This window comes from Enhydra lutris, unplaced genomic scaffold, assembly GCF_002288905.1.
Source record: "Enhydra lutris kenyoni isolate GAN:26980312 unplaced genomic scaffold, ASM228890v2 scaffoldscaffold4, whole genome shotgun sequence".
Lineage (NCBI taxonomy): Eukaryota > Metazoa > Chordata > Mammalia > Carnivora > Mustelidae > Enhydra > Enhydra lutris.
Genome location: NW_019154088.1, coordinates 57,399,719 through 57,424,794, shown reverse-complemented (window position 1 = coordinate 57,424,794; position 25,076 = coordinate 57,399,719). Strand labels below are relative to the sequence as shown.

The 25,076-nt window shown below is 42.5% G+C and overlaps 1 protein-coding gene across 1 annotated transcript in view; it reads right to left on the bottom strand.

Moving 5' to 3' along the window:
* Positions 1–25,076, bottom strand: part of LOC111160069 (protein kinase C eta) — a 227,517-nt gene that overhangs the window by 14,988 nt on the left and 187,453 nt on the right. Inside the window, exons 11-12 of the mRNA XM_022522881.1 lie at positions 16,156–16,294; positions 15,386–15,574 (exon numbers count right to left, since the gene is read on the bottom strand). Of these exons, the coding sequence (XP_022378589.1) occupies positions 15,386–15,574; positions 16,156–16,294 (328 nt within the window). The remainder of the gene's footprint in view (positions 1–15,385; positions 15,575–16,155; positions 16,295–25,076) is intronic.

The window sequence follows — 25,076 nt, the reverse complement described above, 5'->3', positions numbered from 1 at the left end:
AGGTCCATCCTGTTCCACCTAAAGCCAGAGGCATGGACAGCACACCTCCGAGAGTGAAGTCTGACGGCAGCCTTGACCCCGAGGCTCATCTGGCTTTCCCTGCTACTCGACTTTGTGGCCACGAAAGACACAACAAGGTCTGTTTCTGCTTTCACAGTTTCCAACAGTGGGGTTGTTAGGATGGTCTCTGGAAAATAGTTTTTTCTGACAGCAAAGATTTAAGAGACCACCTTAAAATAAGAAATACAAGTAACAGTCAGGTTTTGCTATTCAGTTGTATCTGCTTGAACAACAGAAGGGAGATACTGAGTGCAGGATGAAGGGTGCACTGGGGCAACTTCTTTGTGAACCCAGTGCCGGGGGCAGCACTCGCATGTCTGGTAAGCTCTGCTGTGCCCCAGGAGGCTTTGGTTGTCAGCAGTCGAATGTTCCAGAGGACAGACTTTAACCCTGTATAATAACGTCTCTTGAGAAAACAGGAACCAAATGTACTTTAAAACTCATTAAAATGTAGGCAATGGCTATTTTTTCCTCTTTTAAAATCTGATTGCAGAGGAAGATGACTGGTATATAAATAGACCAATTAGTCTAATAAGATTTTCTTCTAGGAGGAAGAAAACACTGTATTTTCTCTAATAGTTGGATTTGGTTGTTGGACAAACAAAATGACCTTCTCCTTTCATTCAATTTCAGACCAAAGAGCAGAAAGTGTTAATGCTGGCAAATCAGAAGGGAAGGGAACCATCCCACAGGCCATCCCATCAATATTTCAGGGAGATGCTCCGAAATGGGAAGAAGGCATTCTAAGGCTCTACAGAGAATGCTGGGGAAGGGAGGGCAAGAGAGAACACAGGACCCAGAATGGAGAAGGGTTCACAGCTATGATGGCCAACCTCACCTGGGGCATCCAGTTGATGGGGGGGTGACAAAATGCATGCCTGTGTGTGCCTGCTGCAGTCACAGGTCTGTCACCAGTGTAACAGGCAGAGACTAGCGTGCTTATGAAGACCAGTTTTCAACCACCTCCTTCCAGCCCTTCGTGCCAGCTGCACCGGCGAGGCACAGACCTAGGAATGACCTATCCTGGCAGCACCAGCCAACCCAGAGCATGGTTAAGAGGGACAAGGGGACATGTGAGCCAGCTAGCTGGTGAGAGAGACACCAGGACTTTGACTTGGCATTGCTAAGTCCCTTTTCCACAGAAGGCAGAGACAGATATTTAAACCTGAGATGAGGCTAGGATGGGCTTAGAGGCTGGTGGGAAGGATACACAATGTATTTTTTGAATAGCTCTGGGGAAACAAACTAATCTTCTCAAGTACAGGTTATTATATAGACTGGTGTTGCCATGGAATATTGGAAGAGCCAAGAGAAGGAAAGCTGTTCTAGCTTGTTCAGATTGGGTCTGAGCAGAGTTTACTAGGCAGGCCTGGAACTAGTGATCTGCACACCTATGGCAGTAGACCACCTGGCCATTCTCAAAGCACAGAGCGATCCAGATCCAGACGGATTTGGGCGGGGAGCAGCTGTAGGAGTGGAAAAAAGAATGGCACATATTTTAGGATTATCTGCTCTCGTTTTGTGAACAACAGTATTGGTGTTTTGATAGAGATTACATTCTATCTGTAGATTGCTTTGGGCAGTATAGACATTTCAACAACATTAATTCTTCTAACCTATGAGCATGTTATATCTTTCCACTTATTTGTTATTATCTTTCCATTTATTCCATGTTACACCATCAAATAATCCTTAAATCTGTATGGACACAAAAGACCCTCAACAGCCAAAGCAATCTTGAGAGAGAAGGACAGAGATGGAGGCAGCCCAATCCCAGATTTCAAATAATGCTACAAAGCTACAGTAATCAAAAACAGGATGGTACTGGCACAAAAACAGACACAGAGATCAAAGGACCAGAACAGAACCCAAGAATAATCCCACACTTATACGGTCAATCTATGACAAAGGACTATGAATGTGCAAAGTCTCTTCAATAAATGGTATTGGGAAAACCAGACAGCTGCATGCAAAAGAATGAAACTGGACCACTTTCTTCTACCACACATAAAAATAAACTCAAAATGTTTTAAAGATCTAAATGTGAGATCTGAAACCATAAAACTCCTCAAAAAAAACATAGGCAGCGTCTCTTGGACATCGGCCTTAGCAACATATTTATGGACATGTCTCCTCAGGCAAGGGAACCAAAAGCAAAAATAAACTATGAGAAATGCACCAAAATTAAAAAGCTTTTGCACAGTGAGGGAAACCATCAACAAAACAAAAAGGCAACTTACTGAAAGGGAGATGACATTTGCAAATGATATATTCAATAAGGGGTTAATATCCAAAATACAGACAAAACTTCGACAACACCAAAAACCCAACAATCAGATTAAAAAATGGGCAGAGGACCTGGATAGACATTTTCCCAAGGAAGACATACAGATGGCCAACAGACTATGAGAAGATGCACAACATCATTCATCAGCAGGGGAATGAAAATCAAAACCACAATGAGCTATCACCTCACACCTGTCAGAATGGCTAATGTCAAAAAGACAAGAAGCAACAAGTGTCGGCAAGGATAAGGAGAAAAAGGAACCCTCGTGCACTATTGGTGGGAATGTAAATTGGTGCAGTCACTATGGAAAAATGTATGGCAGTTCCTTGAAACATTAAAAATGGAAATACCATATGATCCAGTAATCCCGCCTCTGGGTATTTACCCAAAGAAAACAAAAACACTAACTTGAAAAGATATATGCATCTCTATGTTTCTTGTCACATTTTTTGACAACAGCCAAGATACGGAAACAACCCAAGTGTCCATCCATAGATGAATGGATAGAGATGTGGGATATATATGCAACGGAGTATCACTCAACCATAAAATGTAATGAGATGTTGCCATTAGTAACAACATGGATGGACCTAGTATGTATTATGCTAAGTATAATAAGTCAGACAGATGCCATATGACACACTTATATGTGGAATCTAAACAAAACAAAACCAAACCAGAAAAAGACTCCTAAATACAGAAAATTAACTGATGGTTGCCAGTGAGGGGGTGCGGTGGGGGAGGAGAGGCAAAATAGGTGAAGGGAATTGACAGGTATAAACTTCCAGTTATAAAATAAATAAATCACGGCATAAAAGCATAAGGAATATAGTCAATAATATTGTAATCATTTGGTATAGTGACAGATGGTAACTCCGTTTATAGTAGTGACCATTTCATAATGCATATAATTGTTGAGTCACTGTTATAAAACTGAAACTAACATGATATGGTATGTTAACTATGCATCAATTTAAAAAAGGTACAATTTTTGTCAATGCCATAGCTTAATAAGTGGTAGCCATTATTACTACCTTATATACATATCTATGTTACATGTTCTTGTATTATAGCAGGTATTGACCTAAGTGTTTCGAATTTGTTCTGTATAAAATTTATAGAGACCCTGATTATCATTCCTATTTTACAGATTGGAAAACTGAGGAATAGTCCAATCTGTAACCTGTTCAATGCCACCCAGTTCAGGAGTGGTAAAGCTGGGATTCAAACCCAGGCGTATCTAGCACTAGAAGCCTTTGCTTTCACTGTGCTAACCCTCCTCTTGAGGCAACCAATCTTCTCATTTGGATTCTGGATTAAAGAAACCAGGGGGATTGACAGGTCAGGAGGAATCACAGGATGATCCAGGACCTCATTTGAATAAGAATACACAGCACTTTGTGTGCTTCCCAACGTTACACCTCCTTCGCAGGCCCATGGGACCAGGGGGTACTACTGAGAGAAGGGGGAGAGAAACCAGTCTTAAACCTAAAGAATCCTTTAGTCTGACTACCTTGCTTTACTTGAAACAACTGGGCGGTCTTTATATTGGAGAAAAGAAGATAAAGGGGCACTGTTGAAATTTTCAAATACTAGGAGAGTTGTTGGCAGCAAGAGGCACTTCTAAATAAAAGAAATATGTTCAGGGAGGGGGAATTAAAGGGACATATATAAGCTTATAAGGGCAATTAAAGTTTAATACTCAATGCCATCAAGTGACAGAAAGGGGTTTCCCAGGAAGAGCACTACGGTCTTACTAGAAACATCTGAAGAAGAACTTCTGGGATTTGTCAAGGATGCCAGATGCCCTACATGGCATCAGGTGGGAAGGGAGACCAACGGCCTCCATGGACATGGGCTGTTAACAAGATTCTACAGTCTTATCTTCCCTTTTGTCTCTTTTCAGATTTATCATTAAAATTTCTGGGAGAGAAGAGCTAACATTCTGAAATGAAGGTGACCGTACCTCCTCCCTCAGCTAGAGAAGCCACATTTTCCTTGGGTCTCTTATGGACTTGTCTTTGTGAAATGTAAAATGAAACAAAACTTGCTCAAGCTAATCTCCTGGGGCTGGTCATGAAGAAGGGGGCACATGAGTACATTTGGAAAATACCAACGGATCAACTGAGAAGTTATACTGAGAAGTTACTTATAACTAACCTACATCAGAATATTCCTTAAGTTTCTCCAGAGACAGAGTACACGGTGTACTTTATTTTCTCCTCATGAAAGCCAGTAAAGTAAATGCCCTGTCCTGTTGCAGTTCCTGTAAGGGGGCAGAACCAGTGCTAAAATCTACAGTGGGTTTGTTGGCCCTATTTTTCATGCTGTCAGTGATTAGAATCCAACAGCCTTTCTGTGGGCCTCTACTTAACTCCTTTTCAGTGCTTCAAACACTCTGATTTTTCTGTGTTTTATAATCATTATAGCTTCCCCTGAGTCTCAAGTCATAGGACAATGTTGGTTTAAAAAAAGGCAAAGGTCAGAGGTGAGTCCCAGAGATTGAAGTCCAAGGTCAGGCACTTGTGACAACACTTGTGTTGGCCAATATGGTTTTATGCCTGGCAAATGACTGTCTCAAGCATCCCTGACTGATGGGGCAGGTTTTACCGCTCTCCTGAGTGTTAAAGGAAAAAAAAGCTCTACTCACTGTGGCCACTCCACAGGCCCAAAGCACTTCTTCATTTCAGATGTGATTCCCCCCAAATACAGCTATTTAATGGAAGCAAGTACTAAATAAGGGTCCTCCAGAGAACACAACACAGTGCCTTTTATTTCCTCCTGATGAACCTAGGCCAACACCCTTCTTTTTATAGGATAGACATTATCTGTGGTATCCAAACCAAACCTGACCATCAACTGCTAAAAATTATTGATCTTTGATAACTGGAAAGGACACATGAAAGAAAACAAAGTATACTAGTTCTATTCACAAGAATTTTTCCAGCTTAAAACAGATAGCTCTTCTGACCCACAGATCTCAGTTAGCAAATCACCCCACAGAAAAGGTTTCCATGCTCCTTTTACAAAACCTCTGATATCTTTACCCTCATGGATGAGATATGGAAATTAAAGAGGCAAATGGTATTAGTACTCCATTTAAAAAAGAAGAAGAAAAGGAAAAAAAAAAAAAAACTCCTTCACACTGCCAGCCACAAATAAAACATTAGGACCTGTATTCCTAAGTAAACTTATGAGCTAAAAGGAGGAGGAGGGAAGCTGAGAATAGTACCTTTCATGAACTATGATAAAAAATACCAAATAAGTCTGTGGGAGGATCAGTGTGCTGGTGTTTTTCTGTCTTCTGCAAACACTAGCATTGATCTATCTGTAAGGAAATGGTTCATTTCTGAAAGATGTTAATTGCACTAGCAGTTTCAGTAAGAGGGCTGTGGAGCAGCTCCATTTCCTCACATGGGAACTCCAGTCCCAGTAAAGCGCTGTCTGGTTGCATGTTAACCTTCTCTCTTGCTAAAGGATCTTTCAGTAAATTTCTTTTGGATTTTCCCCGTCACAGTGTTGGAAAATCAATTCTAATGATCCAGAGTTGGTCCCAGTTTTTCCTCCACTTCCTCAGCCTCCTTCAGGCTGACTGCCTCCCTTCAGCATCTCAAATTCTGCCAGGAGGGGAGTGGGAAATGGAGGGGGTCAAATTCAGTGCTGCTCTCGTCAACTGCCTGGCAGCAGACATGGGACACACTTGATCCCAGCATTAATTGTGATTCTCCCTTCATGCACAGAGGCAAACAGAATTCCTGCAGACAAGGCACAGATGATGAAATCTGAGAGTTGTGAAGACAGATCAAACCCACACAAGCGCACACACACTTCAGTTCCTATAAAGCTTAGGAACAAAAGCACTCTATAATCTCCCTCTAATGCCGAGTTTACAATGCCTCCTGAACGGACAAAGGTGACTCAGGAGAATACACCAAACTCCTTTCAGCACTTATTTAACCTGGCTACCTGTGTAAGCTCAGAGACAAGGGCATTGACTTCACCTGAGTCAGCACCGAGCCTCGTGATCCCTCGCAGGAGATGATGTATCACAAAGGAAGATTCACTTCACAGAAAGGCCCTTCTTAAGCTCTGTGGACTCGTGAGGGCTTCCCCAAGTCTCAGTCAGTCTCTCTCTCTCTCTCTCTCTCTCTCTCTCTCTCTCTCTCTCTGGAGCTACATGAGGGAAAACTCAGCACAACCACAAAAATTCTAAGCAAACTCCGTATTTTCTTCTGTGTTGCAATTATTAGCATTTGGGGATAATTTAGTGCCAGTTAAGGAAACTCAGCCAAAAGAAAGCATGTATTATTCTAAAACCAAGGGAAAGAAAAACATTTTTAAAAATCGGCTTTAAAGATATAAGCCGGAGTGCCTTTACACAAGTGTGTCTTCATATATCTTTTCTGTGTTAATGTCTGTGGGTAGTGCCAGTTTTTATAATCTATAAGCGTGAATGGGTGGGACTGTTTTGCTTTTAGAGCATGGACATGTGAACATTTCACATACACATTTAAAGGGAAGATGAGAAATGAGAGACAGAAGTACAAGCAAGAAAAATAGTCTTCCCATTGCAGTTTTCTTGTGTATGTGATGGTTATTTTTAGTTGTAAGGATTACTGGTTAATGATTTGGGAATTTTTCCCAAGTAGAAGTCCTGGGCTAAACACTGTTTTTCCAGCTCCCCTCTTCCTGATGGTTCTATGCCCCAGGGGAGTGTCCTCATAGGCAAGTCCTCTGCCTCTCGCCCCATCTATATGAAATGCCTGGACATGCACACACTAAGAACTCAGAAGTTCACAACCTTGGGGGGCGGGTGGTAAAGGTGATCATGGGAAGGACTATGGTCGAAAAGTAACATCGATTTGGGAGTTCTGTTGGGTACGACACCGGTGCCCATCTTGTTCAACCACTCACTTGCTATGGAACAGGGGACAAGAACACCCCCTTATCCCCACTTCAGGGGACTCACATTATTATACCATACCAAGCCACAGGGTCCTTGACATCCATGATTCTATGGTATGCTACAAAAATGGGTATCCAAACAGTTTCTACAGATAATAATACCTTCCAGTTTAAAAGGTAAGAAGGAATTCAGAAAACATTTTGTTTTGAAGGGGAAAAAAAAGGCAACCAAAATATTCATCAGACACCAATTCCAGGAATAGGGCTGACCTTATGTTCCAAAGAAAAGAGCATCAGGAAATCTCAGAAGCCAAGTGGGGGATGGCTCACCACGCTGAGAGTGGTTCAGGGAGAGGATGTGAAAGGCTGGCTTGGAGATCTTGGCCCTTCCTGCCTTGGTGGGAAAGGGCAGACCCAGCCTGCAGGAAAGGATCCCACAGGGCAGCAGGGGAGCAGCTCAGGGCAGAGCTCACCAGAGACGGCTGTCTTCCTCACTGCTCTTTATTTAAAAATCCTTCTTTGGGGTACACATAGTTATTCAACTTGGGGTTGAGAAATACTTCTTGGGAAGGTAGGGAGACTGTTTATGGCTGTTAAAGAATGAATATGCTAAAACCACAGATAATTTTATCTTTTAGCATAAAAATGGACACCCAGTCCAGGACCTTGAGACTCTTAACAGCAATCAAAAGACACAGTTGGATCCAGATCCACTGTTACTGAAACATTTCATAACAAATTCAAAACTAAACTGGAAAAAAAAAAAAAGCTGGATCAGCCCAATAGCTAGTATGTGGCTCACATTATTTCTTCTTTGTTTGTATTGTTAAACCATTTTGTTTCATTAAATGAAGGCTGAGTTCACTTTTTCTACAATCTGTGTGTATACATATATACATATGTATACATATATACATATAAACATTTATATACACACACAGGCACATATGTATACACACACTTTGAACTTGTATAAAATGGATTCATATGTTAATTTTTAAAATTTGCTATTGAGGCACCTGGGTGGCTCAGTTGGTTGAGTGTCCAACTCTCAATTTCAGTTCAGACTGTCATCTCATGGTCAGGAGACCAAGCCCTGCACTGAGCTCCACACTGAGCATGGATCCTGCTTGAGATTTGCTCCTCACCTCCCTCTCACCCCAGCTCTCTCGCTCTCCCTCTCTCCAAAAAAAAAAAAAAAATTGCTATTCTGGAAATTTTCAAATATACACTAGTATGTAAACATCACGAAGTCTTGACACTTATGAAACATGCCCAAACTTGTTTCATCTGCTTCTCTCTGCCACCCTTGGATTATTCTACCAAAAAAAAAAAAAAACCCCAACATTTCATCTGTAAATGTTTCCATCTGATCTACAATATTTCTTTGTAAATATCCAGAATGATCACTTAAACATGAAGAAACATTTTGTCCTCATACTTGCTCAAAATCTTTCAATGACTCATCTTGGTACTCCTCCCCATGGCCTCCAGTGTCCTTCATGCTCAGCCTCAAGTCCTCTAACCCTCATGGCCCCACACCTTTGCTCATTACAGTCCAGCCACATCGCTAGAGAGTTACTCGAACAGACTCTTAAGATCTTTGTGTACTTCTTGAACCTAACTTGTCTTCAACCTTCAACCTGAAACTTTGGGTTCAGCTTAAATGTCACTTCCTCAGAATGCCCTTGCTGGATGACCTAGATTAGGTTTGGTCTACCTGTTATATCTTCTCAAAGAGCCTTAGACCTTTTTTAAAAATCAAATGGTAAGTTAACGAAAATATTATTTTATTTAACATCAATTATAAGGTAATGATGGTTATTTGTAGAATTCCTTTTCTCTCATTTGATTTCTTCCCCAACCCAGCTGGACTTAAATTCCATGAAGGCAAAGATGATGTCTGGCATGGTCCTCTCTGTACCCCCAGCTTGCTGCTAGTACCTGAGCCTAGCAGACCCATGGCTGCTATGCAAACATGCATGGATTCATGCCTGTTAAATGAATAGGCAGATCAGTATCTATTTGGCTATTTACATCCCAAATATGTGTCTTTGGTTGAGATAGAAAGCTCCTGGATAAATGCAATATAGTTCTCTCTGGAATAAAAATGGAACCCAGCCTCATGTACAATTTAGCACTTAACAATCTTGACGATGTTGGTGGACCTTGTTCAGGGAGAGGATGATGATAATGACACATTCAGTATGTTATGAAATTACTCATAACTCAACAATACTAGTAACTTACTCCTGTTTTGCCACTTTGCAAATGCTTTCATGTGTATGCCCTCATTTGAAGTGGGTGCCATTGGTGTCCTCACCCCTGCTTTGCAGAAATAGGCTGAAGAGCAGTTCCAAGAGTGGAGGAAAGTCCCCTGCCTCCCAGGCTAGTGTGGGCTCCTTCCATGCTACCTCATGAGGCTGGGTCACCTCCCTGGGTCTCAGCTTCATCGATCAACCAGGGATTCAGACAAAGAGTATTTTAAAGATTTTCTATCTCAGCAATTCAATGTGTGTTTTTTTTTTAAAAAGATTTTTATTTATTTATTTGACAGACAGATCATAAGTAGGCAGAGAGGCAGGCAGAGAGAGAGAGGAGGAAGCAGGCTCCCTGCTGAGCAGAGAGCCCGATGTGGGGCTCGATCCCAGGACCCTGGGATCATGACCTGAGTTGATGGCAGAGGCTTTAACCCACTGAGCCACCCAGGCGCCCCCTCTCTGTGTGTTTTTAACAGTCACCAAGCTCTGTGAAATGAAGGGTGATAACAAGTGATTATAATCCAAAACTTAGCATGCAGGGCCTCCTGACAATTTTTAGGACCATGCAGGCCACCATCCAATGGAGTCAACATTCAATGTTAGGAACTCATGAAGTCACCAAGCTCCCAGAACCATAGGGGGGTCACAAAATCCTAGAAAAGGGCTTGAAGTCTATATTTTTATTTTTATTATTTTTTTAAAAGATTTTATTTATTTGATAGACAGGGATCACAAGTAGGCAGAGAGTCAGGCAGAGAGAGAGAGGTGGAAGCAGGCTCCCCGCTGAGCAGAAAGCCCGATGCGGGGCTCGATCCCAGGATCCTGGGATCATGACCTGAGCCGAAGGCAGAGGCCCTATCCCACTGAGCCACCCAGGCGCCCTGAAGTCTATATTTTTAAAGAGAGCAATGCACTTTACCTTAAACTGGAACTGCACGACAAAATGAAGGCTTGTTCAGATTGCTTAAAAATGTCTCGGCTTACGTAACTTTTTAACACAGACCGATTCCCCAAGCCCTCAGTTATCTGGCCTAGGACTATTTGTTCCTTAACTAGGACTACTCAAAAGTTACCACAGGGATTAGTTTCTGAGTAGCTCACACTGTAAAACCATTGGCTTATTTTGCCACAAATAAAACTGTAGCCACGTTTTGGATTTAGATGTTTATACGGCCTGAAATCATTCCTTCCTAACTTCCTAAGTGAATCCTCTTCCATGGTCACTGTTTGAACTTTGGTGGGCCCTAAGCCATTTCCTCCAACCTCCTTCTATTCTTCAGCCTCTACCCTGTTCATATCTGTGCCCAAGATCTTATTAATGGAAGTAGAAGAAAAATGGGGAATGGCCAGATGTAGTCTAGCTCAGAACACTGACAAGGATTTAAGAATATCTGGATTCTGATCCCAGGGTTTTGGTCTGTTTGTTTGTCTGTTTTTCTATTTTTGTTTAAATTGTGGAATATACAGAATATGACATTTACCTTCTTAACCATTTTAGAATGTATAGTGCAGGAGCATTAAGATTGTTCAAACTGGGGGCACCTGGGTGGCTCAGCTGATTAAGTATCTCCCTTTGGCTCAGGTCATGATCCCACGGTCCTGGGATGGAGCCCTCGTTGGGCTCCCTGCTCAGCAGGGAGCCTGCTTCTCCCTCTCCTACTCCCCCTGCTTGTGTTCCCCCTCTCACTGTGTGTCTATCAAATAAATAAATAAAATCTTTTTTAAAAAATGGTTAAAAAAAAAAAACGATTCAAACTACACTGTGATCATCACCACCATCCAGCTCCAGAAACTCTTCCATTCTTCAAAACTGAAACTCCATGCCCCTTAAACACTAATTCCCTACACCCCCTCCCCTAGTCAAAAGCCAAAAAGCAAACACCATTTTGCTTTTTGTCTCTATAAGTGTGACTTTCTAGGCCATTCTTAATACTTCATAAAAGTGGAATCATACATTTTTCCTTTGGGGTTTGGCTGTTTTCATTAGGCATGCCTTAAAAGTTCATCGTGTTGTAACATGCCTCAAAATTTCCTTCCTTTTTAAGGGCGAATGATCGTCCACTGTATGCATATACCACATTTTGTTTATCCATTCATCTCTCGATGAACACTTGGACTGTTGCCACCTTTCAGATATTGTGAATAATGCTGCCATGAAGATTGGTGTACAAGTATCTGTTCAAGTCCCTGCTTTCAATTCTTCTGGCAACACATCCAGAAGTAGAATTTATAGGCCGTGTGGTAATTTTGTTTAATGTTTTGAGAAACTGCCTGCCATCTTGTTTTCCACAGTGGCTGCACCATCTTACCTTCCCATGAAAACTGCACAAGGGTTCTAATTTACTTGTTTAAGGTGCTGAATGGCCTTTGGTGAGTCATAATTTCTCTGGGCCTCAGTTTCCATATCTATAAAATGAGGGGATTAGAATGGACAATCTCTAAAGTTTCTTCTAGCAATAAAAAACTATATTGTTCTAATTAAATCAAGTAGCAATTAAAGCCAGAAAGCAGTCCGAATGGTTTATAAGCATGACTTGATACCTTAAACCTTCTTCCTAATACAATAAACAAAGTAAGCATTTTTCAAAGAAAAGGGCAAAAAATCTAAAAATCTTTTCATAGACCCAGCTGCCACTGATGACGGTAGTGGCCACCTCCTGAGCATCTCCTCTGCTGAACACTGTTCCAAATATTCCCCACACACTAGCTCATGCCCCACTTGCACAGATAAGGAAACGGAGGCATCACAGAATTACACTATGTGCCCAGGAGAACACAGCCAGAGAGCAAAGAGCCAAGATTTGCCCATGGGGACAGGTTCTTCACCACCAAACCTGGATGAAGCCTTTCCCCCTCAGTGTTTCTCCTCAAGTCCTGAGTATTCTTAACGGTTTTCTTTCTTTTTCCTTGATCACACTTCCATTTAAATGTCTCAGCCCTCTGCAAAGAATAGCTGAATTTCTTCTGCTATGGCATTTAGGCTTTTTATTTTTAGGCATAGAGGCTGAAATGTACAAAACTGTCCCAGAAATCCTCTGGGTGAATGCTTTTTAGTAATTTTATCTGATACCTTTTCAAGTGTTTTTCAGAAAATCACTTTTAAGGGACACTCCTTGAAGGAAGAAGAAACAGGATCCTTATAGTGTTCTGGATAATAATCTTATGACGTGGATTTTATTACCTTGATTTTGTAAGCAAAGACACTGAGATTCAGAGAGGTGTGGTAGCTTACCCAGGTCACTGAGCCAAAATAGAATAGAGCTGGGAGGTAAGCCTGTCACCAAGTGAAGCCCACGCTTCTTCCTACAGGGAAACACCCCACCAAGAACACAGAATGCCACTTAGGAAAATCACTGCAAGGTCAATGACATATCACAAATCAGGTGCTGTCTCTACCCAGTTGAGCAACCGGTGTCTGAAAGAAAAATAAAAGGAAGTGAAGAGGTTCACAGGTTCACCGGAGCAAATCTGCAAGGAGAGGGAACTCTGTCTCCAATGAAGATTAGACTCTCTTTGGGCACCAGAGGCTCTGTTTTCTCTTAGAGCAAAGATTGTGGAGGGAGGATATTATTGGATAACAAATATTCTAGTTACAAAACAACATATATATCAATCAAAGATATAGTATAAAGTAATTGGACTTATCTGGTTAAGAAGAAACCGTCTTAATAGTTCCATGTGGTTCTTAATCTTGCTGAGTACTAATTCTAGGTTTTATAGGGACTGGGTGAGGAAGAGTAAGATCGAGGTCCCAGATTTAGTTGGGAAAAACTCTCTCAAGAGGATTCTGAAATACTAGAATAAAGTTCAGGACTTCTAAAATTTTGAATAAAAAAATTAAGAGAAGGACATGTGAGTGATGGCTAACTCAAATGATAAGGTGACCTCAAGATTTCCACCATATTCTGACAAAAGGTAGGAGATATTTATCAGAGAAATGACCTGCATTGTTAACCCTACACAGAGAACATTAACATTTCTTGAGGCATAGACTGACTTATTTCCTACCCTTCATGATACTTAGCATAATGACATTTATATACCAAGCCAACGATGGACATTTCTTTATAGTTTGAACTAGTATTTTCACTTGAATTATAAACTCTGAGGTCTTTCTTGTAAAAATTAAAAATGCTACATGAGCTATAATAATTGAATTGAACACATATGCCATGAAAAACAATGAAAAACAAAGAAACAGTAACGACAGTGGCAGTTGTCAGCCACAGGGGGTTAGCTCACCTGAAGAGCCAGATTATGGACCACTGTACTGGAGAAGTAATAATGCAGCATAAGCCTGATCCTGTAGCATGATTAGGTTGTGTTAAAGTAGCTTAGGTCATCAGAGTTGGCTGGGGCCAACCTAGGTGAGTACAGTTCCCTTCCAGAAGTTCAGACGTTTCAGGGCACGAATCCACAGAGACAAGCCCTCCTTTGTCTTTTATTGATGAAATTATAAAAGCCACACAGTCTTTGTTTCCTGAGTCGAAAACTTCTACCAATGATACAAATCACTTGTTCTTGCGAAAACAGGCTAGGTAGGAGACATTTGGTAGACTCCAAAGTGACTTCACTTTTGTTTCTATAAGAGATCAGTGTTTCCTCAATATCAGGAGAGTTCTGGTACGTAGTCTTGAGAATCAAGTTACCAATTACAATTCACTTTGGCAATATTTGCCCGAGAAGGATTTCTATGATTATCTCACTTGTAGTGATAGGGAGAACTCTCAGGGACAATCATGCCTTTAGCCCCAGTACATGGTGACCTGCATACAAAATGTTCTTGAAATGGCACTGATTATGACTGAAGATTTCTAAAGAGAGATAAATCTCCAACAAGATAGCCAATATTTCCCAAATTTAGTTTTTGGTCTCAAATCACTGAAAAGGATAAAACTTGAGGAAAGTAATTCTTATCCCCTAGAAACTATCTGACAGAGAATGGATTATTCTGGTCTTTCCTTACTTGATGAATTGCCCTTTTATCATCTTTATTCCTCTATGCATCTTGTATGTGATAATACATGATTTGTGAATCCAACTAACGTGGTTATAGGAATGACAGAGATCACATGTGCTCTTTCATTTTCAACATAAAAGCATCAAATCCATGTTTCCTCCTCTCTTCAAAATAAGGCTTCCAGCACAGTACATGCATGCAAAAAAGACTTTTTATGATACATTAACCTCACTGCACCTGACTCCTGGGCCTGGCACCTCATTTATTATTCATTAGAATAATATGGACTCATGGGGTGCCTGGGTGTCTCAGTGGGTTAAAGCCTGCGTTTGGCTCAGGTCATGATCCCAGGGCCCTGGGATCAAGCCCTACATCCAGCTCTCTGCTCAGCAAGGAGCCTGCTTCCTCCTCTCTCTGTCTGCCTCTCTGCCTACTTGTTATCCCTGTCAAATAAATAAATAAAATCTTGAAAAAAAATAATAATATGGACCCAGAAGAGATCTGCAGAAGTCAGGAAAACCTCTCCTGGCCTCGCCCAGCACTAAGGGAAAGACCCCTTCAGCCCGGAAACACAGTCAATACCCAAACAAAGCAGGAATGGCATTCACCTGACCCAACCCCCTGGCATGTCCTGACCGTGTAAAGGGGGTGCACCACTTCACCTACGCTTCAGCCACAAGCTAAAAACACTAGATATTCAGCAAACAACGTTATCAGTGGCTCGCAGCTGGCCCAGAAAGAACTATTGCACCACAGAAGAAGACACTCTGGTTCTTTTCTTCTGCAGATTAAAACATATCCTGCAGTTAGCACTGGTTGCTCACCAGTGCAAGGTGCTAGAAGGACCCAAAGAAGCACGCACAGCCAGCTGGTTTGCCGTAGGCTGGAATTGGCTGGGTCAGGCACACTTACAGATTTCAGGATCCCTGTGGCATCTTCATGGAGCCATGTAGGGTAGACCACTTCATCATTCAGGATGGCCTCAAAGAGGTCATCTTCGTTCTCCGCCTCGAAGGGTGCGTGACCACAGAGCATCTCGTAGAGCAACACGCCCATCGCCCACCAATCTACCGCGGGTCCGTAGAGCATTTCCTGGAGGATCTGGGCAGAGGGGGCAATGGCAGAACATCTGATGAACGCATGTGTCCTGAATGACTAGGGAAAACAATGGATTGGGAAATAGGCTCCATTTCATCTCTAGAGAGTGATCTCTTTACTCTGTGGTTCAACTCAGAGGACTTTCCACCCAGGTCATCAAACATCTGTGGCCTGTTTCAGCCAAGGTAAAGGCAGGTACAGATCCAAAGCAGAGAGTGTTTGGGCACAGTGTCCCTGTAGAGGGACGAGGACATCGGCCTCACTCACTCGCATGGGGAAGACTGAGGGACTTGTCTTTACTTCACTAAGTGGGGCTGGGATCAAAGCACCAAGCAAGGACAACGAGAAAAATAAAGCTCTGTGAGTAGAGCACACCCTGTCCTCATTCAGGGTGAAGGCCTAAAGCCTCTGCAAGGTTTACACAAAATGTTGAACTCAAATCGTTATTTGTAGGAACCAAGGACATTTTCAGGCACCCTTCACCCCGTGAGGCATCAGGTGTCCGCTTTCAGCGCACCCACAGAGCTCAATGCACAGAGGCAGCCCGTGGCATTGATGCTCGGGATTCCCCAAGCTGCGCTCACCTCTGGAGCAATATAGTCCGGCGTGCCACAGAAGGTCGCCGTGGTGACTCCATTACAGATGCCCTCTTTGCACATTCCGAAGTCCGCCAGCTTACAGTGGCCCTCATGGTCCAACAGCACGTTGTCCAGTTTGAGATCTCTGAAAGAAAGAGTGAGCAACATATGTAGGATGGCCAGGCCCCACACCCCAATGGACTGGCTTGCGGGGTGAGTGATGAGACCACACCAAGCAAGCTTCCGGCATCCACCTCAAAGGAAACAAACTTCTCTGGGTTATCTTGGAAAAAGCTTTGGGTCAACTCTCAAAATTTGCCTCATGGTTCCTAGACGATGGTCCCATGTGAATAGGTCACCACGTCTAACAACCAAGAGGCGTGATGGTTCCCCCTCATGGCAGGGGGGTCTTCATGGTCGCTACAGGACCATCCTTCTGGAGCCTCACCCCTCCTCCCCCCGCCCCCCCGTGGGCTGTGGTGGGGCACCCATGGCTCTGTGTTCCTACCCCTGCTCTGGGAATCAAGTTCTGCTGGCCTGCTTGGCCTGAGGGAAAGACTGGTGTCTGTCCAGCCCGGGATCACATTTCAGCTCTGAGAAGGGAGGGGATGACCAAGCTGGCGGGACCAGTTTCCAAGCTATGCCCTGGGAGCTGACGAGTTGATACAGCCTGACCACACAGGTCTTACAGAGAGCGGTCACCAGAGACACCCAGGAATGAAAACAGAGTCCTGTTTTCTAGGAATCCCCGATAAGTGAGATAAAAGCAGAGGAGTTTTCCAGGCACACGTCAGTGGGGATGCAGAGCAGTCCTCCTCTCTGCTTGGGCACTCCTGGCAGCAGTCTCCCCAGGAGTAAGCAGTGTAAGCAGAGGTGTGCTGGGTCTCTGCGCGCCCACTGCAGAAAAGCAAGCTTTTTCCACCCTAAACCAAACCCGGCCTCATTCCCCACCTCCATACAAAATCCCACTTTCTAACAAGCAAATGTTTTCAGTGGGCTGTGATCCGTGGAAAGTTTCCCTCCACCACAGTCCCCACACAGCAGAAGCTAGATGTATGTAACCCATGGGAGGGAGGACTTGCGAGACACAGGGCGGCGGGTGGGATGACTGGGAGCCTGTACATGGGAGGGAGGCCACTTCCAGGAGCGTGGTCTTTCTCAGCTGTTCTTTCAGGAATGGTCACAGACCCTAGGCCCTATTAGCGTCTGCTTTTCTGGATCCTCAGGGACAGACAGCGCACATCAGAGGTGGTCAAGGTTAGAGATTACAGTCTGCCGCCCCAGGAGCGAGCAAGACTGTGGGGGATTGGAGTGAGCCCGCGGGTGGCCTCTGTCAGCACCATGTTCTAGCCCAGCCAGCCAGGCCCATGTGGACCTGCGCCCAGAGCCTGCTCTCCCACGTTGCCCAACAAGGTTATTGGGTCTCTGAATTCTCCTGAAGCTGTTAGCCTGCTGAGGGCTTGTAAAGGATTTTCTTTGGTAACAGAAAACAAGTGCTAACAGAAACCTACAACGGTCTCAAGAACTGACCTGTGATTGCTCAAGGGAGTTGGTGACTAACATCCCAAGTTCGAGGTTTAATTGAATATTACTCAGTTGCTGTCATGGGTAGCAGGAATTGTTCCGAGAGAGACGAGTGCCTGCGATCAGCGCTGTAAGCCACCCAGCACCGTGCCCTCTGCACAGAGAAGTCCGGGAACCCGGCCTCACGGCCTGGAAGACAGACCCGAGCATGCAGAGGGCGCGACACATCCCCATTACAGGAAGCCTGAGGCCACGGAGGGAGGTTATACACTTCAGTCCTGCCATTTCAGACTCATTTTTGGCATTCTTCAGAACTGTGTGAGGCCCAAGGGAAATGCCGTTGCTGGTTTCATACCAGGTACTATCTGACAGACAAAACTTCCACACCAGGCTCCCAAGGGGCCTCAATTAAGAGCATATTATAATCCCAGGCTACGAGTTCTGCCCTTTGTCCAAATGTCTCACACCTTCTCTTTAAATTCTGTCCTGATATCCCGGGATAGTCAACATTGTTCTTGGAGAACTCAGTTCATGCCTCTATGACGGTGCACCCGGCAGGCACTGTGTTCCAGAAGGCTCTGTCTGTGTACCTGTCTTTCCCCTTGCTGGAGCTAAAGCCTTCCTCCCCCTTCACTCTAGTGGGCCTGGCAGAAGGTGCTGACCAAAGAGATAAACAGAAGCATTTTATACAGACGACAGTGAGCTGTCCTAGCCAACTCAGAGCCTGTCTTATTTTTAGGGGAAGAAAGGAAGCTTCAAAAACCCCACTGGGATCCTTGTTCCAAAGTAATTAAACTTAGACAAAGGGATGTAATTTACCCCTTAGAGATGGATTCCAGAGGGAAAAGAAGAATCTTGAAATATAAGCTCAAATTCTTCACTTTGGTGAAGCTGGAGAAGGGAAACTACTTTCGGAAAGGCAATTATGGACCCAATCATAATACTTTGCTTGCAGCCAGATAAAAGAGTAAAATAGTGACCGGGTTAGTCAAATAGATCCAAAGGTTAAAGATCCATTCACGGCCACAGTCAGCTTCCTTTCTAAGGGTAATCATTTTTACTTAAAAAAAAAGCAAAAATCACCCATGACTATGACTTTGAAATAGGGAGAGGTCAGTTTTTGGCTTTGGAGTAGTTCCTCCACCTCCAATGCCAGCATGTAACTCAACAGCCAAACTTAACAAGGCTACACAATGAAGATCACAAGTTCATACAGGGCAGAGGCTCAGATCCCAAAATGCCAAATATACAATTATGGGCTCATCATTCATTAGCGGACTGAACACCAGTATTTCATAGCTCTAACTTCTGTCATACAAGCAGAGAAGGGTAGAGTTATTTTACACATTGTTGTTGCCGGGTAATCAGGGTTAAAATGCCCACAGTGGTTTCACAGAAGCATCCCAAGTAGTTGAGGACAAAGGAAATTCAGAAATTCTATTTATTGTGTTTCCGCCGTGAACTATTCTGAGAGTCATAAAACAGAATGACATGAGTCTTTCTGCTTAGATCACTGGAATCAGTGACTCTTCCAAAAGAAATAAAGGAAGGTGAGTTGAGAGCTGGCTCCTTGAATGAGAATGACTCTAAGAGACTACTCAGTAACTATTTTTAGTGGATTTGAAAATTTATCATGGAAAATTTCAAATCTACACAAACGTGCAGAAAATAGAACAACTCCCGTGATGAGTTGCATGCCCAATTTTGTTTGTGTATACCTTTACTCCTGATCTCATCCATCTTTCTTCAAGTTTTGAAGCAAACTGAAGACATAAAATCATCCCATCTATACTTTAATACCTGAATCTAAGAGACAATAATTCTTCAATAAAATATAACTTTGATATTGCTTATTATAAAACATACAGTCAATATACTATTACAAGTATATTGCTTTTTGTGTGCTTGTTTGGGTGGGTGTGTGCATGTGTCCAGGGAATCTGAAGAAAGATTCTCTTGGTAAGAACAACAGTATAATAGTAGCTACCATACACTGAATGCTCACCAGGTGGTAAGTGCTTTAACCATATTATTTTATCCTCATAGCAACCCTCTGAGCTAGGATCTACAGCAACATCATTTAGTTACCCAAGGGTAAATCCAGGATTCAAACTCAGTTCTGCTCATCTCCCTCCAAAGCATGGGGTCATCACCCCCTAGAGCAGGCAAATACACTCTCTTATATACTGGCTAATTGGAATAAGAACTACCCGAGAATCAGTAAGTATCCCAAGACTGAATTATGACAAAGGGACATTTTTGTGCACATCATTATAAAATGCATGATCAAAATTTTACCAAAAAAAATTTTTTTTTGCTTTGGTTTTTAGTTTGTGCATGGAGAGGGAATTCAATGGATTTTACCCAAACTTTGAATGTATGGGAGTAGTAATGTGCACACCAAATGTGTCTCTAGTGGTCAAATATTCAGAAGATAATTCACTACTCTCTCCTGAGGAGGAGAGGCCGGTGGGTGGGTAAGGGTGAAGAAGTAGATGAAAAGAATGAATTTAATATTATAATCACAATTTCACAACAAAACCATTTAGGGCTAGCTTGTATTTTGAATGTCTGGGTTTATATAAACTTGCAATTTCAAGGCAAGACTGATTGTGTTAAATTGGTAAAAGAATGTTGAGGGGTGCCTGGGTGGCTCAGTCAGTTAAGCATCCAAGTCTTAACTTCAGGTCAGGTCATGCTCTCAGCATTGTGAGATGGCCCCCCACAGGCTTCAAGCAGCTCCTGCTGGCTCTGCTCTGGGTGTGGAGCCTGCTTTAGATTCTCTCCCTCTCTTGAGCTCTTACATGCACTCTTTAAAAAAATGGTGAAACATCACTGAAATAGCAAAAGTCTAATATCTGATTTTATCATCAATTAGATAGAATGCCATTCATGTATTATTTAACCCAAGATATATTCAGCCATTCGCCCACCCCATAAATCTTAGAGGACCATCTCTGAGCCAAATAATATGTTAGGGGCTCAGAGTCCGGAATGAGACAGGAGATAGCAGGAACCTGATAAGGCAGGGGCCAGTCAAAATTCCAGTTTTTGGCCTAAGAAGAAAGAGAAACCATCAAGAAAGTTTTACACAGGAGATGGATAGCATTAACTTGTGATTTTACAATGAACCTCCAGCTACGACGTGGACGACAGGTTAGGGGGGGTTGAGAGAACTTGAGGAAACTAGCTGGAAAGCCACTGAAGTGTTCAGAAAAACAATGATGGTGTCCTGGAGCAGGGTAGGGCAGTAAGGCAGAGAGAACTAGATGGTCCCAGAATGATTAGGGGGTAAAAGTAAAGGGAGGTAGTAATGGAAGGATAGAGACAGTAAAAGGGAAGAAGGTGTGAGCATGTTCTGGGCATGTTCTGGCTCACAGAATTTGTTTTGGACATATTGAGCTATTTTTTAGACATCCAGGTGGAGACATTTAAAGGCAGCTGAATATACATGGCTAGAAGTCAGAGGAAAAGCTGGGCTGGAGATATAAATTTGAGAGTCATTAGCAGAGTGTGGATAAGTTCACCTGGGGAGAGGGAATGGAATGAGAAAGGTATCCTAAGGATAAGATCTCTGGTCTTTTTTACACTGGGTCCACAAATACCAGAGATAAATTAGAGCCAGAGTAGGTACACTGTTGAGTGCCTGGGAAAGTAAGCTTCCCGAGGACCCAACTCTTCTGCCTCCAAGTGGGCCATCCCTTGTCTTGCCAAGGCTTAAAGGGTTAGAAAACATTAAACCTTTACATTCAAAATCATCTAATGGATTCTTCCTAGGTTTGACCCTCAACCCCAGCTAAGTGATGTGATGCCTTTGTAAGTATGAACTTCAGTATTCTAGTTTACAAAAGGGTTCATTGCCACATCTTTTGTAACAGAAAAAACTTGGAAATAAGCCAAATTATGTATTACTAGGGGAGTGGCTAAACAAATATGGTATATCATGACAAAATTTTATGGAAGCTGCTTAAAAAAAAAAGTCCTTTATAAAACACTAAAAATGTAAAGACATTTCTAATGACAGAAATTTTATCTTTTGAAAATTATTTCTTTTGTGATTATAGGAGTAATATTTTCATTACATAAAATTCAGTCATTCCTGGAAAAAAAAATCACAGGGAAAACGATGACAGTCTCACAGTCTTCAAATCTTTTCTTCTTAATACTCTACTAAAATGTATTATGAAGTAACTTGCTTTTCTTACCTAATAAATATTTTGGACATATTTCTATATCCTGTAGATCTGTCACATTTTCTGTAATGGTTATCTAAGATTTCATTTGAAAAGTGTATCATAATTTAACTAGTCTCCTCTCCATGAACATTTAGATGGCTTTTAATTTTTTACAACATCAAACCAGAAAGTAACGAACATTATTTGCATATCTGTAGGAAGGTTTACTATGGATAGGTTTTTAGAAGTAGAAATGCTGTGTCAAAGGATATAAATGTTTACGATCTAAACAGATGTTGAGCAATTGCTGAGAAAGTTTGCATCAATTTATACTCCCACCAATAGTGTGCAAGAACATCCATTTGGCTTCCTTATTCAAATCAAACATCATCCTTAAGTCCTTGCCAATTTGCTAGGGAAAATGATCTCATTGTTTTAATTTCATTTCTTGATAATTAATGAGAAATAGCTTTTATAAAAATGTTTAATGACCATTTGTATTTCTTCTGTCTGTTGCCTGTTCACATGTTTTACCCATTTTAAAATTTGAGTTATCTGATTATTTTTAAGAGGCTCATTACATATCATGGATAGTAGTGATTTGTTATATAGATTGCAAATATTATTGCACAATTGTTTTTATTTATGGTAACTTTCATATTTTTATACAGTCAAATCTTTTCATTTTTCCTTTATGGCTGCTGGACTTCATGACTTATTTACAGGCTGATAAAATTCTAAGTGGAAAAGCAGCATACAAATAATTTTTCAATATTCTCTTAATTATGGTTTTTAGAAAGGTAGAGGGAAGAAAGCAAAACAGGAGAGAAGAAAGAAGAAAGAAGAAGAAAGATGGAATAGTAAGAAGGAAGGTTAATAAGTCTATTTCTGTGTGATAGGTTCATAGATAGCTTTTCTTTGCTCTGTGTTTTCTAAATTTCTTAAGGGAATTACATATTATTTTGATAAGTTGGAAGAAGTCATTAAAATTTATGTTTACATGTCTTGGTTTTAATTCTTTTCTTTGGTTTCTGTACCATTTATGGCCGTAATTCCCAAGGAAGATGTGTAGGGGCTATAATCCACTGGTAGAGATGGAAAGGATTTCTTTTTGCAATGCAGGCTACAAGGGGATGTTGAAAAAAAAAAAAAAAATCAGCTTAGTTGGTTACAGAACCTGAACATTTGTGGGCTCAGAATTCCAAACCTGTTGCCACAAGCTCATTATTCACTCCTGAAGTGAATAGCTCAAGTGTCTATCAAATACATAATTGTGGATGACATTGATGTTTTGACTGCCCCATGATGTGTCCCTGTATTCTTAACCAACTTAAGCATGAAAATGAGGCCCCTGCTTAATAATAAAAAAAAAAAGGCAACATTCCTAATTATTAAATTAAGTCCCCTTGCCATTTATCTTTACGAAGTGTCATTTTATCTGGTTCTATGGGGCTGATCCATCGGAACAAATTAGGAACAAATATGTGAAACATGTAAAATGACTCATTTTCTTTTTTTTTTTTTTTTAAAGATTTTATTTATTTATTTGAGAGACAGAGATCACAAGTAGTCAGAGAAGCAGGCAGAGAGTGAGAGGAAGCAGGCTCCTTGCTGAGAGAGCCCGATGCGGGGCTCGATCCCAGGACTCTGGGATCATGACCTGAGCCCAAAGCAGAGGATTTAACCCACTGAGCCACCCAGGTACCCCAAAATGACTCATTTTCTAATGAATAAAGTTCACAAGACATTTTCCAACTCTTAAAGTATCACCACCTCTCCTCTGAGGCTCCCCCTATCCTTTCATAGTTCTCCCAACAGCTACTTCAGTTGGGAAATGATCATAAAAATGACCCTGTACAAGTCCAGCTATTACACTCCCTTTAAAACAGGGCCAGGGACTCGCAAACCAATCCCCTGCAGGCCAGGTGTCGGTTTCCATCTAGGTCTGGCGGTGGATGCCCTCAATACGTAGGCAGCGTGTTTCCACCGTCACCGCTGTGTACACACAGGACCAATTTAACTTGAGCAAAGGGACCGAGAGATTTCCCCTTGCCTTGTCCTACGGTTGGAGGAAAAAAAATGTACAAGAAAACACTCCTTGCCTCTCTGGACAAATGTAGGAGGCCATGATGAACGTCCACAGTGTGCCAATCATATGTCCCCTTAGGGACCACCAAATAAATGAGCCGTCAAGCTGACAGTTGAGCCTCCTCTCTAAAGTTTTTCACTCCAAGCTCCACACCTCTACTCCCAGGAGGGATGAAATTCCCTAGCCGAAGTGGCACAAATTTATTTAGTAGCTCCCTACAGTACTTTTCTTTTATACTTGCCAAGAAAACCTCTCTGACCGACTCTCCCTGCCAAAAGGCTTCCTACGTGATCCACAGCTGCGTTCCGCGTGCAGATGCCTTCAGCGAGGGAAAGCAGGCAGGTAGGATGGAGAGCTTCGGACAAAGGCACCAAGGAGATAACCGATCCTTGGTGGTGAGGGGTCTCTTGAACAGTGGGCCTCTCTCTGACAACACGGAAAGGATGCCAGAGCAAAGGATACACTTCGCCAAGAGTTCTTTCTCTTCTATCCTTATAAGTAAGGATAAGGCGGTCAACACGCTGAATTCCGCTGAACTCCTCAGGCTTCCCCGGTGCAGAGAGCTGGGTGCAGCTGACCCATGGAAAACCACTTGGCAGGGCAGCTTTGCTTCTCAGCCATACAAATCCAGCAGAGAAATGGATCAGAGAGTCACAGGATTCTGAGAGGCTGCAAGCTAGGGACAGGATAGGTGTGGCAGAGTTCCCTGCTGGCTGCTGGGAGGACGTGTTCAGGAAGATAAAGGAAGGAATGATTTCCAGTGGGGAGTAATCTCAACCCCTGTCATTTTAATGATGACTGGGACAGCTGTGGCGTGGGGATGGGCAGGGGCGGATGGAACCTTCTAGGTTTATGGAGCACACATGGCACCAACCCCAACAGACGGGCCCACAGAATGATACTCTGGTAAACCTTAGAGGGCACACAGCGCCAGGTAAATAAATGTTAGCCATTGTTGTCCCCATTATTACTGTTATTAAGGGGATAAAATGTCGTGGCTGTCCTCCTCAGAAAGATTAGCCAGACAACTGAGGCATCAATGCAAATACACAGACTAACAAGTGAAGGGCCAGTGAGACTTTTTTTTTAGCCTGTTGAGCTGTGGCTGGTGCCCTCCAAGGAAACCCAGGGCTCTTCTG